Genomic DNA, 18,333 nt, shown 5'->3' with positions numbered 1-18,333 from the left:
TCATGAAGGTTTTGCCACCTCTTACAATAGGGGTAGCATATCAGAATCTTAAGGAATGAAGTGCCCAGGAGATTCAATACCAAGAATTTTACAATGGATGGAGGGGGAAAAAAAAAACCAACAACCCAAAACTGAGCACTGAAGTGAGATGATGTGGTGGGTGGTAGCAGTGTGGGTGAGGTGTCTGCTGTGTCCCCTCTGTCCCGTCCCCCCTCCTGATCAGATGTCTACACTGTATGTGCATATTAGTCTCCTGGACATACTTGACAGGTGGGATTGGAGCCGTGGGAGGAGGATTTAGGGACTTATAGGGAGTAGTTCATCTCGTTTGTACAGTTGACATCTAAAATAAGTTCAGTGAATCATTCCTAAAAAGGGGTCTTTTTGCTCTCCATTGGGTACAAAGAAGCCCAGGGCAACCAGCTCATCTCTGTCAGAGATGTCTAAAATTAAGTGAGACAAATCCCACTCAAACGGTCAAAATTAGCTTTGCATGTACACCTCTAACTGCATTTAACTCTTTTCTTTGCATTTTTTTAATGTTCTGTTTATGTGAGCTTTCTAAATCTATCTGTGACAGTTTTATTTATTTATATTGTAAACAAAGGTATCGGTTTCTTTGTTTCCCTTACTACAACCCACCTCCTACAGCTGTCTGTACACAAGAAAAGAATCTCCTCCAGTGACTGAAAACAGTTAAAGAGAAATGGTGTTTAATTGAAAAATGCTGTTGTTGTTCCAACTGTATTTGAATTGTGCTGAAGAGATTAAACAATCTGGAAAGAGCTTTTCTTCCTTTAGCTTAAGTGAGCTTTCTGCAGTCTGCTTTTGTTCCCTCCAGTGTCAGAGGATCAGTTTAGTGCATAGATTTACAATGCTCTTTCCTAGAGTAAGTTTATTTGTGAAAATGCTCGGCGTTATAGCCTTCAGCCTCATAGATGGGCAAATACTTGAGGTTAGGAATATTTGCATTTTTGAGTCCTGAAAAATTCAAAGATAACAAGCAAGTCTTTCATTGCTTCTTTCATTGCTGTATAGTAAAAACAGCCAAAGATTTTATTTTTTTTTTTAACATATTCATCCAATAAGACTCCTTTAAAGTTAGCCCACCAAACTTACAGAAGGGATTGGAGGTGAAAGTGAAAAGCAAACGCCTGTAAATGCAGCACTTCTGGAACATGTTGCACCGGTTTTATCATGGTTGCTTTCCTTTTCTGTAACCTTTGAAAATACAACTTTCTAGAACAACTTGAAATATTTATAACATAAGGTCATTTTGTATGAGGTGTAGACACTTGTACACAGTCAAGGTCTTAATAGACAGTATATCATGCTGTTTGTCACAGTTGGAGCTTCTTGGCAGTAGAAAGTATAATTGTTCCAGTTTGACAGGGTGCTGAACTTAAGCAGCTGCCTGGCCTTGCTGAGGTCAGTAGAGAGAGAAAACCTTGTAAAAGCTTAAAGGCAGAAGACTTTTCTGTAAGTTCTTTTAAGATTCCAGTTAGGGCATGATTTCTAACAAAATCATTATCCTCGTGTCCTGTTTATAAATGAAAAAAATCAGCTTTAAATCCGTTATCAGGGGAGTGTAACTGGGAAGTGCAATCATTAATAGTTCAAGATATAAGCAGTACTAACATATCTCTTACTCAAGGTAATTGGAGGGGTGTTATTGACTTAGGAAAAACACATTATCTGTCTGAAATTCTTTGTTCCAAAACAGTTTTTCAGGCTATTCTCTTTTAGTAAAGTGATAAATTGTTGCATTGAGTTCTGTCCAGAAAATAAGTTGCTTAGGTAATTTTTATTTTGAACTTTTGTTTTGGACTTGTAAATGCCATCTTTCAGAGTGGTTTAAAAAACACTTAGGTTGTTACTTTAGTTGATTTTCATAAATGCTTATGAAAAATGCTTTCTCATGTAGTAGGATGTTCCTCAGCAGATAAGTAAGTCGCTGTGTGCTCCTGCCTATTCTTAAATGGGTGCTCTTGACTGCCACAAGTCTAAACTATATTTTTTTTGACTGGCTGTAATTACTGAAAATTGAACACACGATATCTTTGTTTTTTACCAGGCTGCCCTTTGTTGGAATATCAATCACCTGGCGCTCTACTGAGCAAAAAGGTTTTGCTCTTTCTTGAGACTCTGGTACCCTGCAGGTCTATTTGGCTTTGACCTGGCAGGAAATTGATAGTGGAGAAAAAAGGTTGCTAATCTAGGGATGTTAAGTAGCTGACAGAGCATTTGAATAATGCATCTGAGAACATCTGTTAAGGCACAATTTGTACAAAATGTCAATTTATAACATTATAAGATTGTTTCAACAAAGTGCTATTAATCTCCTAATGAAAAAGTAATTGTGACAGTGCGCAATGTTTGATTCACCCCCAGGAGATGCAGATCTTAAGTTGTTGGGCTCTGAGCCCATTATGTCATTACCTTTTTAATGCTTGCCTCTGCTAACAATGGCAAAAAAGGATTAATCAGTAATTATCTGGTGAAAAGCTATCACTTCAACTTTCTGTAGACATTGATGGATGGCTACACCTTAAAGCTCTTCATGTTGCTCTTTATTTTCTCCAAGGGCATTTTTCTTCCTGTGCTTCCTGTGCCTTGTTTTTAGTGTCCTTCACAATAGCTAGTGTTTGCTAGCCCATAAATTAATCTTTTCTCTGTTGTCTAGCATTATTATGTTCCATCCTACTTGGGTACAGAAATTAACCGACACAGTTTCTTCTGTTTTCACAGGCTCACGGGTTTTCTGTTAAAGTCCTTTCATGAATAACTAAATATAAAGTACAGAAGGTTAAATATATTGTTATATAATATCTTTTTAATGGAAACACAACAGATGGTATCTGCTAAGAAAATGTCACTCAGGCTGGATTATATCATCTTCTTACACGCGCTTAGGAGCACTGACATAGTGAAGTGTTGAGTTATCTTTCAGGTGTGTCCTAGCACCCAGTGAAGTGAATACAACGGCCTGATCAATGTACAGGTGCATTAAAGGCAGAGTGCTGGAGTCATGCCTAGGTGTCTTGCATCCACCCTGGACGCCTTAAAAAGGATGAGTGAATTATATGTGAAACAGCACTTGAATTGCTGTTACTTAAACTTGATCATTTTACAGTAAACCTTAATTGATTTTTAGTATTTCTACATGTTCTATAAACTGTGGTCATGAGTTGTCCCATGTGCAGTTCAGTTGTCCCTGCTGCTGTCTGATGTTTTCTTCTATTTATGAGCTAACACTTCTAGAGACATTTGAATCAAGCTCTAAAATTAGGTAGATGTTGTTGATCAGAATAAGTTCTTCCCAGTTTCTCAGGAACAGCCTGTAACAAGCTTCTATGAAAACAGCAGTTTAGTCTTGTGTCTGTCAGATCACTTCCTTTCCATCAGATTTAGGTAGGATCATTTGTTCTCTCTCGTGTTTGTATATCCTATTTCATATACTAAAAAGTCTCTCAGCTTTTTCATGCAGTGAAGTAATATAGTCATGCATCAAGTTTGTTCTCCATCTACTATTTTTTAAAGAAGACTAGACGTGAAACCAGGTGTTTTCTAACTGTTTTGAAGTGAGATGGAGTGAGTGTGGATGAAATACAGACATCGCAGAAGGTTTTTCAAAATTCCTGGATATCTAAGAAAAAAAGTTTCCCTCTTTCAGGGAGGAGGAGTGAAGAGAAATTAGGTGAGAAGAGAAAGAAGGGCCAGAGAAAACGTAAAGGGCAGTTGTTTCACATGTTGGCGTTGTTTTGGTGGGATGGTGTATTTAGTCCTTTTCCGTATTTGGTCACTGATAAGTAGGGCACCTGTTTAAATGTTTTCCATACATATTTTCAAGGTCTGAAAATTAAGTATTAAGACATTAATACTGAAATCAGCTATCAGATTGTCTAGCTTTTCCCACTGATTTTGCTAAGAAGTCCATGTTTGTCCTGGAAAGCTGCCATGCAGTGGAAATGCTGAGCAGAGCAGCGTCCAGATCTCTTGCCTCCTTCTGATTTAAGGTGCTTGCTTTTCTGTCTGCTGAATAATCGGAGCATGAATTCTCTGAAGGGCACTGATGCCCAAGTGAGCGACACTTGCTGCTAAAATCAAGGCCACTGTACAAGATGATAATACTTCCCTACACTAAAGGAAACTTAAGTAGTTAAACCAGCTGCCTAGAAAGAGATTCTAGATCTTCCTCAGCCTGAAGGGGTGGAAATGAGCATCTTTCCTTTCCCAGGAAAGGAAAAATCCCTTCCTTCTCTGCCCCAGCATCAGCCCAGACTCGGAGCGGCTGGGGCATCCTTTCCTTGTGTTGAAGCTATGCTGTTACGCAGCCAAGAAGGAAAGCATTTCAGGAGCAGAGCGTAGCCCAGTCATTAAGGCTCTGAGGTGAGAAGGGGCAACAGAATCAAATGGAATAGTTCAGCTGGAAGGGATCTACAACGATCATCTAGTCCAACTGCCTGACCACTTCAGGGCTGACCAGAAGTTAAAGCATGTTATTAACAGCATTGTCCAAATGCCTCTTAAACACTAGCAGACTTAGCACATCGATCACCTCTCTAGGAAGTCTGCTCAATGTTTGACCACCCTCTTGGTAAATAAATGCTTCCTAATGTCCAGTCTAGACTTGGACAGATTATTCTGTTTGCATTTTTTTGTCGTGTTTGCTTGTTTAATGACTGTCCAGTATAAAATGCTAAACCAATTCTAGAAAAAAAAATATCCCTTATGTCCTACTTTTATGCAATTGTTTAAGCTATATAGGCAATTTTGTAAAAGCATTGGTTCCCACAGACAGATACTGCTCTTCCAGATGTGATTTTGAATGGATCTGATCCTGATGATTGTGTCTGTGTGCTCTGTATCCCCCTCCCTGCAATTTCACATTTGGCTGAAATCCAGACATCGTTTAGCCTGCTGTTGCAAAGAAGGGAAGGCCCTGCCCTCCATGCTGGCTGCTCATTCCTGCCCTCTCCAACATTTGTGATTTTCGCTTTAATCCAACTTAAACTAATCTTTTATTTATTTAATTTCGAGCTCAGTTAGATGGATGAACTGATCCATCTTACTCTCTGGTCAAGCTATTGCTAGAGCTGATATAAAAGAAGTGGCAGGGAGATATGTCAGGGGTTGGTATGTAGGGTGTTTTTGACAGAAACAATCGGTTTAGTCTTAGGCACGTTCATGAAATGCCTAATTGTTTGCAGTCCTCTGGATAAAGCATAGATGTGTTGCCATCCTGTTTCTGGATCACAACAGAGCTTATGCGAACATCCTTTTTTCCCAAATTGGGTTACTTTGAGGCGTGCATAAATGAGTAAGTTTAGGCTTCATGGAAGCTGTAGGTCAAATGGGGAGTCACCTGGTGGGTCTGAGGAATGCCCATGACTTTCAGATGTGGGCTTGGTTTAGTGTTGTCTTGGAGTAAAGTGTTTAAACGTTGACTAAACTGAGTCCAAATATGAGGCTTAGTACTAAAATTTTGTGATTTTTAGCAAGAGAAAACATTCCCTCACAGGTCAGGAGATTCTCATGTTCGGTTTTGAAAGGACAAATCCATTGACTGTTATGGCATGTACAGCTGCAAGGTGATAAAAACCCAGAGCAAATACATAGAATTTATTAATGCTGTTAATGAAATGGAGGCAACTGTATCCTTCAGATTTATGTGACTAATTACTGAAATAAATGTGTTATAGTATATGAACTACACCAAGTTGCATATAATGTAAACAACTGTGCTGCTCACATGTTAAGCGTCATCACTAAGCCTTCTTATCCAGTATTTACATTTATACTAAAAAGTATTCTAGAGCCATCAGGTAGCTTATATAATCCTCTTGGTTTCAAAGAAATAAAATCTGTTCAACCAATCTTCCCCCATCTGTCTCTCGTAGCGCTGCTCTTTATGGCAGGCTTATAGCTCCCTCCAGAGTTCTCTTCGGTGCTAAAATACAGAAAAATTGAGATTCGCTGTAAAAGAATCATATTTTGTGCTCCCAGCATGTTATCTGTATGACTGTTTCGCTAACAGGCTGGGCTACACGATTCTTCTGACTTTGCCTGTTTTGTCTGGTAGCATACTGATTTACTTGCAGAACTTGAAAATACTGGGGGATTTATTTAATAGGTTTGTACATTTTTCTATGCCTTTTAATGTGCATTCACTGGTTTTCAGAAAGATGAAATGAATTGTAAAAGGAATAAAGAACAACAATACAATCAAGACTGTATTGTAAAGAATAATGTAATGGTTTGAATGCATATATATTTTTTTTTTTTTTTCTTTATCACTAAACATTGACAGCAAGAATGAGATACTCAATTTATCTGCATATTCTAAATGGGCTTAGGGCTAAAGTAAAGAAAATGTCCTGCCTTCCTACACTGTCATCTTTGGGTGCAATAAAGTAAGACTAAGGTCACATTTTGCTAAATATTTAATTTGCTGCCATGCAGATAAAGAATTGTTATTTGGCCCAGCTATTAACTAAGATACAAACAGCTTTTCTAGGTCTTGTCTAACTCAAAACTTATTGATTGCTTTTAGGTGGTGCTAATCAAAGAATCTCTTCTAGATTGTCATCTTTTGAATAATCTTGCTTTTATTTATATTTGATTAATTACAAAGATGTCAGATATGGAGGCATTTTATAGATCTTGTTAGAGATTTGAGATATTCCTGAACTGGTCATTAACCTGAAAAATTGTCTATGTGTATTTGATGTCTTTTGCATTAGCATGTGGAAATTTGCTGAAATAATTGGGGGAAAAAAAGTATCCCTTTTAAAATCAGAACTTGTAAAGAATTTCTCAGTTCTTCTAAGCAAGGCGCCAAGGGGCAAGAGAAATTTCTTGGTAATTTCTTGGTAAAAACTGCTGCTAGATCGTGTGGTGTGGGTTTTGGGATTTTTGTTTGGTTGTTTGTTTTTTGCTTTTAACCTATGGAGATACGGTTTCATCCATCTAGGAGAAGCTTTACAAATTAGCACGTGGTCCAATACTTGCCACGCTAATTTTTCAACCATTTGGGTTTCATAACAGGGCCGTTGTTTGTCACAATGACCAAAACGCATGTGATAGCAGCTTCAAAAGAAGCATTTTACATCTGGCAGTATCGTGTGGCCAAGAAGCTCACAGCAATGGAAATTAATCAGGTAGCACGGACCAGGAAAGAAGGCAGGGAAAGGTTTGTCTTCAGACTTTGTAATTTTTTTTCCTTTGCATTGGTATCATTGATCAGGGTGGATTCTTCCATGCCTAAAAGATGAACTCCTGTCTTCTCATTTGTCTACTCTGATTTGTTGACTTGCAGGCCTCTAAGATTAAATACTAAAGAATAGTTTTTCATAACAAATGTGTGTTTGTTACCCAAATCTCTTAGACTTTTTTGTATTATTTCCTGTTCAGTGTCTCCATTTGCTTGCTGTGTTCTTCCCTTGCAGAGCTGTCTGTCTTGATGCTTTTTTCCCGCCTCATCCCTTTTTTTCTTCTCCATACTCCTAGTGTCTAGGCACCTATATTCCCTCTGATAACTTTAGCTGTAAGGACATAGTCTCTCCAGCTAGTTCTTCTCTAAGTACTCTTCTATTTGATTGTATATTTGACGTCTAATCCTATATGGACTTTTATCCTCTCAAACTAAACAAGCTGAAGTCAACATCATCTTGCCTCCAAAATATTTCCTTCCCAGGTGTTCATTAGTGGCATTAACTTTTCTGTCACCTCCAGAAACTTGAGACTTTGTTAGGATTTTCTTTTTTGTTATGTTTTCTTTCATAGAGATGCTATAGCATTCTATAAATGTGCCATCTCCTGTCACCATATATCCATAATAAGGAGTAATTATTTGTACGTGGTGTAAAAACTTACATTATTCTAGTGCCTGAATGTCCTGGCCTTGGACAAGATTGTAAATTTGATAGAAATACTGAGAAGGGAAACAGTTGTCATTCAGCATAAATTATGATCTTTAGCATTCTAAAATCTTTCCTAATGCTACTTTTTAAGGCAAAAGAGAAGTTATGGTGAAGTAGTGAATACAGTAACGCATAGGTTTTGTGGATATGAATGTGAAGCTCTTCAGATGTATGGAGAAGAGCCTGAGGAAGTATGGAAGTGCACGTTTGAAAAGAGACAACTGGGGTGGCTGGTGGTTTGCAGGAACTTCTTGTTGCAGAATGAAAGTTTATAGATGATATGGGAATAGATCATCAGAGGCTGTGAAAGTGAAAGGAAGTACCATATCTTTATATCAATATGAAACAGGGTTATCAAAGGGGATAATACTGGAACATAAGAACAGGTATAGCTTTTATTCTCTTTTCCAATTGCAATGGTTTCTTCTTCAAGGACTGAAGATACCTATATGCTGTCAAAAATGATCCTTTCTTTGGACTCACTTTTTCTTCTAACTTTCCTTTTCTATAGGATTTATCATGTTGATGACACCCCTTCAGGATCTGCAGACGGACACCTTGATTACAGCAGAGCTATTGAAGTGAGCGATCATTTTAATTAGTTCATTGTGGTGTCAGTGGTAGCTTGAAAGAGTAGTTAGCATTGCTTTATTTATTTCCATAGCTTTTCATTAGTAGAAATGGCCATACTTAAACTTTCTTTTCTACCTTTTGTTCGTGTTATTTTTCTTCCCTCTGATTAGTGCCTTGTTACTGTGTCATTATGTATTACTGGAAATACACACCAAACTGTAGGGAGCATAGAAAAAGCGTATTGTGGGGTCTAGTATGTAGACACCCGCTGCTATATTGGTGAGCAGCAGCTCCCCTTACTTCAATGAAGTATAAGCTTCTTGGAACTCAATAGCTCTTGTAATGTTCTCTAGTACTTTTGGCCTTTTTCACTTTGTGTGTGTGTGTGCGTGCACGTGTGCTTGCTTCTGTACTTACCGATATACCTGAAATTCATTACAGGCCTCCCAAGTCAGGGATAGTTGCCTTCTTGTGTTTTCTGTTAAACACCTGTTACTTTTTGGGTTTCTTATTTTTCTGGAGGAGGGACAGGAGAAGAAAGGAAACTGTTAATATTATTATTGTCATGATTCCCATAACAAAGGCTACTAATATCATAAACTGTGGATTTGCTGTATACTGACAAGATTTGATAGGCCCTTTTCACATGGATACTTAGCAACATTCTTCTATATTTAAATAAAACTTCTTTCTTTAGCAGGGCATTCTTACAGTTGCATTAAAATTGATATTGGTACCGTTTGTATACTTTCAGGGAACAAGAGATCCAATTTGTGCAATAACAGCATCTGATAAGATACTACTTGTGGTAAGTTACATTATTAAAATAACTCTTAATTGCCTCTTGTGCTGTAGGCAGGAGATTCTTCTGCAATGTGTTCATAACCAGTCCTATATTCAGAAATGCTTTGAAATTATAACTTATACAGATGAAATATCTTTCTAAACATCTTCAAAGATAACTTTAATAGGTTCTTCCATTAACCTGGACTCTTTCTTTAGGGGGGTTAATTTACTAAGTGCTTACAATTTAAGTACAGACTGGTTGCCTTGTTAGTACTTACATGTAGGGTTTGATGAAGTGCAGGTCAGGACTTCATTCTGTAATGTGAGTTCTAGGAAGTCTCTTCCAGTCTGTATTTAAATGCACAAAGATTTGCAAAGTTTGTCTATTTACATATTAATGGTATAATGTCTGATGATACGTAATATGCTATATTCATATTAATACATTTATGGATTATACATATGTATTATGTATGAGTTATTGTATCATGACAAACCGTTGGTGCGGTTTTTTTTTCACTATCTGAAAAGAGTGATTTAATTTAGATGAACAGACACATGGGTGGGCTTTAAAACAAACTAACCAAGAAGAACAAAGATAGAAAAAGAACACTCTTTCTTCATTTCATCCACCCTCCCAAGAAAGAGCTTGAGGTTTTCCTAAATTCCTACTGCAGTGGGTCATGGGGAAAAACGTGAATGAGAAAAGTGTGATGGTCAGTTAGATGACTGTAGGATTCTGTTTGTGCTTGCAGTGTAAGACTGAGAAAATGAAATTAAGAAGATAATTAATCAGTGACTTTGGTTAAAAGGAAGGGAATGAGAGGAAATGTCTTTGAGATTAGATCTGGATAAATGTGCTGAAGCTCAGTGCATATTACAGTGGTTAGGTTTTCTAACACTTCTGACTAAATCTGCTTTTCACCTTATAGGGTATACAGATGGGGAAAAAGTCAAAGATGAAAGGTGATTTATTCTGAGGGTCTTAGGGGTGGCTTTTGGGGAAAAAACCAAACAAAACAACAACTTTGGAGTACCTTAATTTAATATTGACTCATTTCCAGCATAAGGGTTAAACAGTAGATAAAATAGTCCAGATATGTTGTTCAGTCCGCAGAAACACCATGGGAAAATAGTGCCAGTGATCATTTCAGTCCAGGGATGTCAAACTCAGTTTGGGCTGTTGGCCTGATGGTGCCTTGACACAGGGCATGGGTGTGTCATTTGGCAAAATAAAGATAAACCACATCAGTACTTAGATTCATTTACTGTTACTCAAGCTTTTGAATAAGCAGTATATTTTACAGCATTTACTTTTAAAGCTAGCTCAGGTCTTGAAGTAATTGGCGAGACTTGTTAGCCTGCAGACAGCACTACATGAGCACAGTTGTATCCCTTTTCAGACCTGAGCTGGTACTGTCACATGGCCAGTGTGGGACAGGGGATCGTTTCACTTTTCTCCTTTTTTGTTAAGTAGACCGTGTCTGTAGGTTCATGCAGAATTGTCGGGCTCCTGAAACTGTTCAGTGGGTTGAATGTGGACTATGGCTTTTCATTTTAATATCACCGATTTAAGCAGATCTGTAAATTGCAGCCCCTTAAGAAAGTACCTTGTTTAAATAGCAGAATTCGGGACTTTGAGGGTGATGACATTCCCTCTCTCCACTTCTGCTCTGTCACTTATCCAAAAACTCTTTTGTCTAGAAGAGCATATAAATAAACCCTTTTTAAAGAGTTTATTGATGGAAAAATTCTCACAATAAGGAGTATCTTTCTCTAGGGAAGAGAATCCGGCACTATTCAGAGATACAGTCTTCCTAGCGTTGGTATGGTACAGAAGTATACCCTCAACTGTCGCGCATATCAGCTGTCGCTGAATTGCAACTCCAGGTAAGTTACAGATTCACTTCTAATGCAGGTATCCCATTTTAAAATCAACTACTACAATTTGTGAAAATACTAATTCTATGATCCTATAATAACTACGTACTAATTTTGCTTTAATTTAAATTATTAATTTTAGTTGTTGTTAATGGTTGCTCAACCATTTATTTATTACTTATTAATTACACCTGGCCAGTCATCAGATTGCTCTGAGAGACTGTGTTAGTAAAGCTCTCGTGTTTTAAACTAGGGGATGTGTGGGAAGTTTAAGGAAACATACACATTAAAAAAAATCTTTGTTTTATTAGATGAACCAAACATGAGCTTCCTGTGATCATGACATGAACTGACGAAATAATGTCATAACCTGACATTTTATATCTCTAAGGCTTCTTTTTATTTCTGTGTCTTAATGCCTGGAAACTTTTTCATCCCCTGCTAATTTTCCATTGTTACAGTCTGTAGCTGGTGGCAATGCTTCTTGCAAGACTGGTTTTCCTAAGTTTCAGCTGTTGCTTTATTTTTTTTCAAGAGAGAGCCCGAGAGTCCTAGCAGAAAAGGCAAAAATATACTGACTAAAGAGGACTTGTACGACAATTTTAATCACTTCAAAATAACTTTGTAATTTCAAACAAAATTCATAATGCACTTGTAGATCGCTCACCTTTTTAGGTGTAGACCCAAAATAGATTGTTTCACTTAAAAGGCAATGTGATCTAGTCAGTCACATTAATTTTGTTTTGAACCCAAACTGTTTCCTTCCTAAATGACTTTGTGCTAGTGAAAAAGGCTTAGATCCATGACCATTTTGAAGTTAATCTTCTAAATTGCTTTTGAAATTCTAATAGGGATTATGGGTGTCTAAATACTATTCAATATTTAGAAAAGCTTTTAAAATGGCATTGTAGTAAATACAGGCTACTATGATTCACTGAAGATCTATGTAACAGGAAATTTTCAAATGTAACCCCTTAGAAGTTGTATTTTTCCTACACTTTAAAGGACTTCAAAGATTAATTGGATTATATTTAATATTGTCTGGAAAAAACCTAAAGAATACCCTTTGTAGAAATACAAGAAATCCTGTTTTAGAGATTAGCAGTCTACATCACCGCACTGTCTTTTTCAGTTAAGAATCCGCTTCATTGCCTCCTAGTAAATAATGAGAAACAAATCTGTTTGGTTGTTAATTTTAGGCTCTGTCAAGGAAAGTGTGGCAAGTGACAGAACCTGCAATTTACTCAACTTGGTATCTGAAGTACTAAGGATCTTCAAAATGCTGGATGAAAAATGGGCATATTTCACCACCTTTGCAGAGCCAGATCCTGTATGACCAGATGAAAAACATCTTTCTATGTCTCTGGTCTCTCTCTGCTGTGCAGATAAATGAAAACCACACACATCTTGCTGAATCTATGGAATTATACTGGTATTAGATTAGAGGGGAAATTTGGCCTGCATGTGCCAGTGTAAGGAACTATTTCAGATTTACAACTTTGAATAGTATTATTTAGTTGCCTTATTTTTTCTTCCTTTGTTTTTTCTGTAGTCGTGTTGCTATCATAGACCTTTCAGGTGTTTTGACATTCTTTGACTTGGAGGCACGGGCAGTAGACAGTACGGGGCAGCAAGTGATAGGTGAGCAGCTGAAACTGGAACGCAAAGATGTCTGGGATATGAAGTGGGCCAAAGATAACCCGGACTTGTTTGCAATGATGGAGAAAACAAGAATGTATGTTTTCAGAAACCTGGATCCAGAGGTAGATATTAACATACATAAACTACTCGTTTTGCAAATTAGCTTGTAAGTTAATGGCTCTATGCTGAATACTAATATTCTTGTGCTTACTGTTCAATTAGGCAAGTATTTATATAAATAAACTTGCTTTTGGAAACCTCCAAAATCTTGTCAGCTCTAATATGGGAATGTTGTTTAGGAACAAATTAGTGAAATGAACTATCAGTCTTGGAAAGATAAAAATGCTGTCATATTTTTCTTAAATACATAAGATATTTTCAGGAACATACTTTTTGTATGCTTTGGAAAATATAAACACAATTTTAGTAAAGATATTTGTAAAACACAGCTCAGTAGAATTGAAATATTGGCAGGTGTTGCTTTATCTCTTTCTCAGAACTTAGTTATAGAAAACATGAGGATTTTAAATTATGTCCGTGTATATGAAATTGTTAATAATGTTAAAGCTTTTAGTATCTGTTTCCTGTTGGAAATGCAATTAAATCCTAGTTTGGAGAAGAAGTGTCTTTATGTATACATGACAGATTTGGACAGGATTTAATCAGACAGAATACAAATTCATTCCTTTGTAACTTATTTAAGGAACCTATACAAACTTCTGGATATATTTGCAACTTTGAAGATTTAGAAATCAAATCTGTTCTTCTGGATGAAATATTAAAGGTAAGAATAATTAATTTATTTTGTAGGAAAAGTTGGTGTCTGTCTTAATGATTTGAACAGTAGACACCTATGTTGGATGAAAATAAAGGCGACATGGAATAAAATTATGTTTCCTTATCCATTATGTTAGAATCCTGAACATCCTAACAAAGATTACATCATCAATTTTGAGATTCGGTCATTACGAGACAGTCGAGCATTGATTGAAAAAGTTGGCATTGAGGAATCTTCCCAATTCATAGAAGACAATCCACATCCCAGACTTTGGTAAAATCTCTTTATAAACTAACTTTGTTTAATTTAGCACGTAGGATGGAAGGCAACGCTGTGTGTGTCACGGTAGTGGGTATGGGGTACAGGCTCTGGACACCTTTTTGCTCAGTGTTGTAAAAGCCCCAAAACACAGTGCTCCCCACTTACAGGGGCAAATCTAAAGGACACTGCATTGAGACCAGCAACACATTTCTCACAGGACAACCGTAGTACTCAAACCCTGCCCGTTCCTTCCAGACCAGTGTCCGTTTGAACAGCTGAACAAAAGAATATTAGCAGTTATTTGAACGTCTCTCCCTGAGCAAGAACTGGATAGATCACAGAACTTACTGGGGACAAACGTACCACTGAATCACAATACAATTGAAGTAACTTGAACGTCTTTAAATAATGACTAGTTAAATGGATCTTCGTTTAATTTCCTTTATAGCTGCTTTTCCATCTGTCATGTTTGTTTTTCACAAGGCGTCTCCTGGCTGAAGCTGCTCTTCAGAAGCTGGATCTGCAGACTGCTGAACAAGCTTTTGTACGTTGTAAAGATTATCAAGGTATTAAATTTGTGAAGCGTCTAGGCAACCTGCAGAGTGAGTCAATGAAGCAAGCAGAAGTGGCAGCCTACTTCAGCAGATTTGAAGAAGCTGAAAGAATGTATCTGGATATGGACAGAAGGTAATTGCATGTAGTCAAGTCAGCAGCAAATAAAGTAAAAAAAGGCTGGAAAAAAAAATTCTTGCCTTAATAAGGAATGGCTGTTTTAGCACTGAAGACTCTTTACCAGTTTCTGGAAAGACAGAAAGGGCTCAGATGGAGAGAATTTTAACCATAAATAATCAATTCTATATGTAAATCAGCGCATTCCAAATTGTTTGCAAAACCTCAGCTGCTCAAGGTAGTGCTATGTTTCATAGATGTTTTCGCAAGTATTTTGTCAGTATTTCAAGTGGGATTCCAAAAGTACAGACAAACAATCTTAACTAATGTTTAATTTATGTACTGTTGCTCTGAGCTAGTAGCCAAGTACACATTCTTTCCAATTATACATACAAACAACAGAGTTTTTAATGAACTGTAACCTCTGGAGAGACAGAAAAGACTCTGGATGAAATTGTGAACTGATCAATGGAATTTTTGCTCAGGAATGAAAACAAACAAAACAAAATTATAATATTACTGGGAAATATAAATTAACGCTAAGTAATTAGCTAGAGCACTGTCTTTACTGAAAAAGGATAATGAGAAATAATAAGCAGCAGTTGTACAATGTAGCCTGTAGATGGTGGTCAAACACGGAGAAGCATGAATCACTTATGCACATACAAAACTTTTAAGCTTTGATTAATAGAAGCCATTAAAAAAATTAGGGAATGATGGAGAAAAATATATTTCTTCTTTCATGCTGCAAGAATAAGAAACCTTCCTCTTCCCCAGTAAGGAGGACGTGGGGAAGGCAGGAGCTGGGGAGGGATGCACATTAGAGCCTGATAATGGAAAACTTTCTTGCACACAATTAAATTAGCCTACGGAAGTACTCTGGTTTGGAGAGGCGGACTGCCTCACAAGCACTTCAGTTGCACTGCTACACCGATTTTTAGGTATGGCAGATTCCTTTCTAGATGGCTAAAATGGAATTTGGCCATTATAGAACCGCAGAAGTCAGAGACTTTTTCTTTTTTTAACTGGTTTCTTCAACAGTAGAGCATCTTATTCTTCAGCTACAAGAATATGGGTATTCTGTATTGACCTTCTGTGTCTCCTTACCACTACAAAAATCTTGGTAAGGACCTACCATAAATCAGGCTGAAATAAATCTATTTTTCAAATACAATTTTGAATTCTTAGATAGATGCTCTTATTTAGCTGACTGCACTGACTTTCTGTTGCCTTCTTTAATTCACTTGTAAGTTTAGGGCATTTTTAAAAGAAGTATATTTATCTCTACCATTTAATTTCTATGCATCTGCAGAATTATTTCTATATAAAGTAATATAGAATTATCCTATATGGTGGAAAAAACATGCCAGACAGACACATGGTGGGTCATATGTATGCATGAATAATAAAAAGGAAGATTGCTGCTGAGTCCTTTCACCTCCATCCAAAGTCATCTTGAATCTGAAAGAGAAGTCTCTGAAATCTGTTTTATTACATCTCAGCTTTTGCTTCTGTGATTCATATTTCTTGCTGCTTGGCCTTTCCCCTCATCTCCCTTCTGCTTTTAGCCTTTTGCAGCTGCTGCCATCTATTGTAGCAGTCAGCAGTGTAAGATAAAGAATAGTACACAGAATAAGAGGAAACCTGAAGGAGACGCAGTCCAAGTGTCTCACCAGCTGCTTATTTAACTCCTCACACAGGAGTATCGTTAATAGGTGCATATGTATGATATAACCTATGCGCACTCTGAGTAGTTGCTTTTCTGGAATACTGTTTAAATTGTAAACAAGCTATCCGGGATCATTGTGATACCTGTGTTGCAGGTTATGAACATGAAAATACTTTGGATGCTTTTCTCAAGATTTTTGTTAGCTATTTTATTGTCTTTGACTTTTTTCCTGCTGTTTTCTGTTTATATTAGAGATCTTGCCATTGGACTAAGGATAAAACTGGGTGATTGGTTTCGAGTATTGCAACTATTGAAAACTGGCTCAGGTGATTCGGATGATGCCCTTCTTGAACAAGCCCACAATGCTATTGGAGATTATTTTGCAGACCGCCAGAAATGGTATGTTCTGTAAAGGACCTGTAAAGGTTCTGTAAAGAAGGAAATCACAAAGGAAATGATAAAACTTACGAGAAGACTTAATGTATGAGGAGGGACAGACATCAGGAAAGTCGGGATGCAATACATGGAATAATTTTGGAATTATGAGATTTGGCTCACACCTTTATGGTTCCATTGCGCTATGTACCTTTAAACAGAGCTGTTGATCAACTATGTAGAGAATGAAGGTGATAAAAGTCTCAGTTTTGCCAGAAGTCTGTTTGCTTCAGGGAGGGTGAGTGGGCAGAAATATCTATGCAGTTGTATTAGGCTGGATATAGAAAGTATTAAAGAAAAAATCTGTTTAAAAAAAAAGTAGGAGAGAATTATTAAACATCAGTGGATTTCAAAACTAACTGCAAACTTTCTAGAACGCTTAAACCTACAAATATTTGAAAAGGTCCAGAGTTCTGTCTTACCTGAATCTGTCTCCAGCTATTGCCCAAACAGGACACCCAAAGAAGATTTTAAGAACGGTGCACATATGTGATGGTATTTCTCCAGAACACATTTTGCAGTCAGGTACTTACTGAGCCAGAAGTGCTGTCTTCATAGTTAACAACTTAAACAGAAATTTTCTTTCATGAACTTTTGTTGTTGCCTTCTGAGCCCATGTGAACTTTTAGCATCCAGAACACCCTGTCCCTTCCACAGCTTCACGATGTGTTGCAATTACCCAAACTATATTATCACAAAAATCTTGGGTCCCAAAGCAGTTGAAAACTTGTGATTAGATTTTGAAAGCTGATTTTTAGATGCTTTAGGTAACTTCAGAGGATGGTCTTGGAGAACTTAATGCTTGTGTTTTAAAATATGGAGGCACAACAGTGAAGCCCTTTTCTGAAAGTTTACTGTAAGTTGTTGTCCATTGTCAGCCATGATCTGTGCAGATGTGGGAATACAGTTTTCAGATTCCTTGACTTCCTAACCTTACGCTAGTCAGACAATCAATTTTGCTACTACTTCAATATAATGATTTCTGAAAATGTAAGCTTCTAGTGCAGTTTAGAAAAACAGTGAAATTCTAGCTACAAAAGCTCTCTCAAGCAAAGTTACCTATTTAAAATAATGTCATTTTAAATTTACAAATGCAAAAGGCTTACACAATGAGAAGCTTCACTTGTGTTTATGTATCAGAAGCCACCACATATATTTTTTTTTTCTTACTAGGTTAAATGCTGTACAGTATTATGTACAAGGACGAAACCAGGAACGTTTAGCTGAATGTTACTACATGCTAGAGGACTACCAAGGGCTGGAGAATCTCGCTAACTCACTTCCAGAGAATAATAAATTGCTCCCTGTAAGCAGAAAGCACCTTTATTTTTCATTGTCTTATGCTTAACTATTTATTTAAAATTTCCTATCTTGGGAAGGTTAAGAAAGAGAGAAAGAATGCAGTATATGACCTACTCACCTAAGTGTAATGGTGTTACTTTGGTATTGATCTCCAGTATTACTGTTGTTTTCATATTCCATCATTCTTCCTTTCCCATATTGTCCAGGTTCCCCAGAAAGACCTGATTATTCATCACGCTTTATGGCCACATGGCTAAGTCATAATTCACTGCCTCCCCCCAAAAATTGTGGCCTTTCTCTCTAAAATAGCTGTGCTTCACTGAGAAGTCCCTCCTCGTGGCTGGACGCTTAGTTTAGTTTTCTTTTTGTTATCTTGTCTACACTGGGCCCCAAATTCATCCTGGTTACTATCCCTG

General features: G+C 37.2%; 1 protein-coding gene across 2 annotated transcripts in view; it reads left to right on the top strand.

The window, feature by feature from the left end:
• Positions 1-18,333, top strand: part of WDR35 (WD repeat domain 35) — a 42,224-nt gene that overhangs the window by 17,179 nt on the left and 6,712 nt on the right. For both annotated transcript variants that reach the window (XM_074153185.1, XM_074153184.1), the window contains 10 exons: positions 7,048-7,192; positions 8,434-8,503; positions 9,250-9,303; positions 11,062-11,171; positions 12,715-12,925; positions 13,507-13,587; positions 13,718-13,854; positions 14,326-14,529; positions 16,433-16,579; positions 17,789-17,921. In XM_074153185.1, coding sequence (XP_074009286.1) covers positions 7,048-7,192; positions 8,434-8,503; positions 9,250-9,303; positions 11,062-11,171; positions 12,715-12,925; positions 13,507-13,587; positions 13,718-13,854; positions 14,326-14,529; positions 16,433-16,579; positions 17,789-17,921 — 1,292 coding nt within the window. The remainder of the gene's footprint in view (positions 1-7,047; positions 7,193-8,433; positions 8,504-9,249; positions 9,304-11,061; positions 11,172-12,714; positions 12,926-13,506; positions 13,588-13,717; positions 13,855-14,325; positions 14,530-16,432; positions 16,580-17,788; positions 17,922-18,333) is intronic.

This window comes from Numenius arquata, chromosome 9, assembly GCF_964106895.1.
Source record: "Numenius arquata chromosome 9, bNumArq3.hap1.1, whole genome shotgun sequence".
NCBI classification, from domain to species: Eukaryota; Metazoa; Chordata; class Aves; order Charadriiformes; family Scolopacidae; genus Numenius; species Numenius arquata.
Note: the sequence above shows the minus strand (reverse complement) of the source record. Positions and strands in the feature narration are given on the sequence as shown.